At 52.3% G+C, this 3,366-nt stretch overlaps 1 protein-coding gene across 1 annotated transcript in view; it reads left to right on the top strand.

Annotated features, from left to right (window-relative positions):
• Positions 1-3,366, top strand: part of FKBP6 (FK506 binding protein 6, 36kDa) — a gene marked incomplete at its 5' end in the record, with an annotated part of 8,323 nt that overhangs the window by 3,888 nt on the left and 1,069 nt on the right. The window contains one exon of the mRNA XM_010145153.1: positions 2,622-2,689. Coding sequence (XP_010143455.1) covers positions 2,622-2,689 — 68 coding nt within the window. The remainder of the gene's footprint in view (positions 1-2,621; positions 2,690-3,366) is intronic.

The following is a 3,366-nucleotide window of genomic DNA, read 5'->3' as shown; positions in this document are numbered from 1 at the left end:
TCAGTGGGTAGGTCGGGGTGCTGACAGGGAGATGGGGCTGGTGAGGTGCCTCAAAACCAATGAGCAGCCAGCTCATTGCAGCCAGCTGGCACTCAGGCTGATCACCTTCTGGGTTAATGAGTATGATTTTCATTCCCTTCAAGGTGTGTTGGTTAATTACAGCAGCTCTTCTGCAGCGCAGGTGCTTTGGTGTGCAGTGCTGCAGATCCACTTCTAACGAACACGGGTATTTCTCGTTGCCTTGGCAGAAGGAGGTGAACAGTGCTGAAGGCAAACTTTCCCTTCGCCCACGAGCTGAGTGCAGCACAATCCTGCCAGCTTTAGTCATGCCCCAGCCCCACCAAAACATGACTAACGCTGGTCTCTGCCCTGACTGCTCTTCCTTCTGAAACCAGCTGAGAGCTCTTGCTGGTGCCCAGCAGCGTGTGCTGTGGGTCAGGCACCGCTCACAGGCACAGTGGGTGATGCCACCCCCCAGCTGCGGAGGTCCCAGAGCAGCCCTCCAGTACGAACCTCCTTCTTCTGGGTTGCTCAAGGCATTTGCAAAATGGGTTGTAGTCCCTTACTAGTGGGGTTGGTGGGACTGGAGAAGCTGGTCCCAGGGCCGAGCGATGTTGTGGCGGAGCACTGTCCTTGCACACCTGTGTCCTATTTATCCACACTGTCTTTAGCAGTTTGCGATAACAGCAAGCCTTCAGACTTGTTGTTCCTTCTGAAGTACAAGGAACTTGCTGCTGGTCTGGAAATCTCTGATAAACCATTGTTATTTGTCCTGATCAACCTCTGGGTACATAGCTACCAAATTGCTTGGTGAGCACCAAACAGATCTGGTGAGCGGAGGCTTGGTGTGGGCGCTGTCGAAGACCCCTGGTATGGTGCTAGACAGCCCCACTGAGGAGGCCTCCTGTGTTTCTTTAAACTCCTCCGAAATATGTTGGCGGGTAAAAGAGAAATCTCGCTCATAACGTGGAGGTTGTGCTGCCAGGAAGCAGCAAGGCATGTTCTGCCTGCGGGGAGGCAGCGGGCAGGTCTGTCGGCTCTGGCAGCACAGACGCGTACAGCTGGCGCGTGTCGGTGAGCTGAGTGCTCTGCCTCGGCCGGTGCTTCAGAGCCGGTTAGCATGGGTGTGTGTTTTGCTTTTACTGTGACAAAGAGTGGAGTGAGTATAAAACAGATGAAGACAGCCGTGCCGAGTGGTGTGAATTGTGCCTCGCCCCAGTCTAGGTCCTGTTGTGTGGCCAACCTGCCTCAGAAAACTTGTAATGTGATCTGGCAAATGCTTCGGAAACGGAATAGCAATGAGAACCTTCTTCTCAGAGGCTTTTCACTTCCACACCGAGGATCTTTATGCTTCGCAAAAAGGAACGTTGTGTGTTAACCAGCAGCTACTTTGTGCTGCATAAAACAAAGCTTGGGAAGGCAGCTGTTCCGCAGCTGAATTGGCAAAAGTCACATCACTGGAGAACAACAGGCAGAGTCCAGGGTGAGGGTTCCATGGAACACATGTCTGGTACCAGCTGTAGTGGTCTCGTTGGTGCGAATTCTGCTGTTGAATTTGGCATTTCTATTGGATTGCATCAAATCCAGCACAAAACGGGGCTGTTCTGACACGTGGCACGAACCTGGGCCTCCAGATGGGGGCTCTTGGGTTTCCTGCTGTGGTAGGTGTGTGAGCATGCCATCCCCAGCCAAGGAGGGCATCCCCCATCTACTCGGTGTGGCAACATCTGTCTGAGACTTAGCAGAAGAGCTGAGTGCTGGGATTTGATCGAGTGAACCGTGTTGAGGTTCTGGGCGCAGGGGAGCTGACGGTGGAGGGCTGAGAGAGCATTAGCCAAACGCACACACGAAACTTGTGCTGATTCTGGTGCATTGCAACAAAAACCTTTGCTTTTGACCATATACGGTAGCAGATGCAGGAGAGCTGACTGTGTGGGCAGCTATCGATCCCTGGGACGGTGCCCGAGCTGAGTCACCCTCTGGCTCAGGGATTCCTCGCCAGTGAGACCTCGCTGCTGGTGAGGTGAGAGCACAGGGTGCAGAGGATGCTGCACTTGGAGAAGCAGCAGTTAAAGTGGAGCAGTGTGGGGAGCTTTTGCCATGCTGAAGTGATGCTGGCAGGGAAGGAGGAACATCTGCCCTGTCATCCACTTACTCTGGGCGCAAAGCCCTGCTGTCTCCTTCCTGTTCTCTGCCCAGCTTTGGTGTCGATGGTAGATTACCTGGAGCAGGGCCCTCGGATGATGTCTGCTGCTAGGTGCTGAGGGAGCTCACCCAAAGAGTGGCACAACTGAGGAGACACAAAAGTAGGCCAAAGGGTCGGGGTGGGGGTTCCTCTGCATTGCCACACACCCGCAGAACTGGTGTAGAAAGCATCTGGCTACCAAAAGTCAAATGATCCCCTTAGCTAATGGTCACCGGTGAGGCAGAGACCCAGGGCCTGGGGATGAGGCATGGTGTTTCCAGCTCTCCTTCCTGACATGGCAGCAGGAAGGGCGTGGGGGAGCTGCGTCTCTGCTACCAGCACTGGTTTAGACTGATTTATTTATAGAGAGAAAGTGACACCTTTTCTGGCGGCGGCCCTGGCAGCCCGCGATGCTCTGCTCTGCTCTCCTTTGCAGCTGCTACAAGGACTACATGGAAAAGGAGAAAGAAATGTGCTTCCGGATGTTTGCCTCCCTCAACCCTTCTTCTGGCTGACCAGAAACAAAGGTAGTGAAGTTGTGGAAAAAGGCTGAGTCTCCCAAAACCTCTCATCGTGTCTGAACTGTTTTCTGGTGGGGAACCCGCTTCTCTTCTGCATGGGAGGATTTTGGAGGCAAAGGGGAAGGTAGTGGGAGCGTGTGGAGGGGAAGGGGACGGTGGGGTGAGACGCTGCTACATTGTCAGCTTGGGGAATCTTTCCTGCAAGGCACACTGGCCCGGGGCGGGAGCCTGACGCTGGCAGCACTTGGGTAAGTTTGGGGTTTGTTGTTTCCTGTGCTGCTCTCCTCAGCCATTCCTTGTCGGAGCCAGGGGGAGAAATAGCTGTGTAGTCTTGTTTCTCTGCCAATTAAAAGAAACAGAAAAAAATGGTTCCTGTCAAACTTAAGAATTGGATTTCCTCCTCCCCTCCAGCACTCCTGTCTGGAGCTGTTGGAATGCCTCACTTCAGAAAAATCTAAATATTTTATTTCTGGGTTTTTGAAATATTAAAAAACCTGTTTGTATAGAAAATTTCAAATAGATGTTTTGGACTCTTTAAAGCTTTAAATCTTCTAGCAAAATTGACAGGTTTATAAATGCACAAAGGCTCTTTGATCGTTCTTTTTTTTTTTGTCAAAACTGTCGGGGGGTTGTAAGGGGGAGAGGAAATCTTTGCTGGTC

The sequence above is a fragment of the Buceros rhinoceros genome, unplaced genomic scaffold (genome assembly GCF_000710305.1).
Source record: "Buceros rhinoceros silvestris isolate BGI_N320 unplaced genomic scaffold, ASM71030v1 scaffold26071, whole genome shotgun sequence".
Lineage (NCBI taxonomy): Eukaryota > Metazoa > Chordata > Aves > Bucerotiformes > Bucerotidae > Buceros > Buceros rhinoceros.
This window is presented reverse-complemented; position numbering and strand designations above follow the sequence as displayed.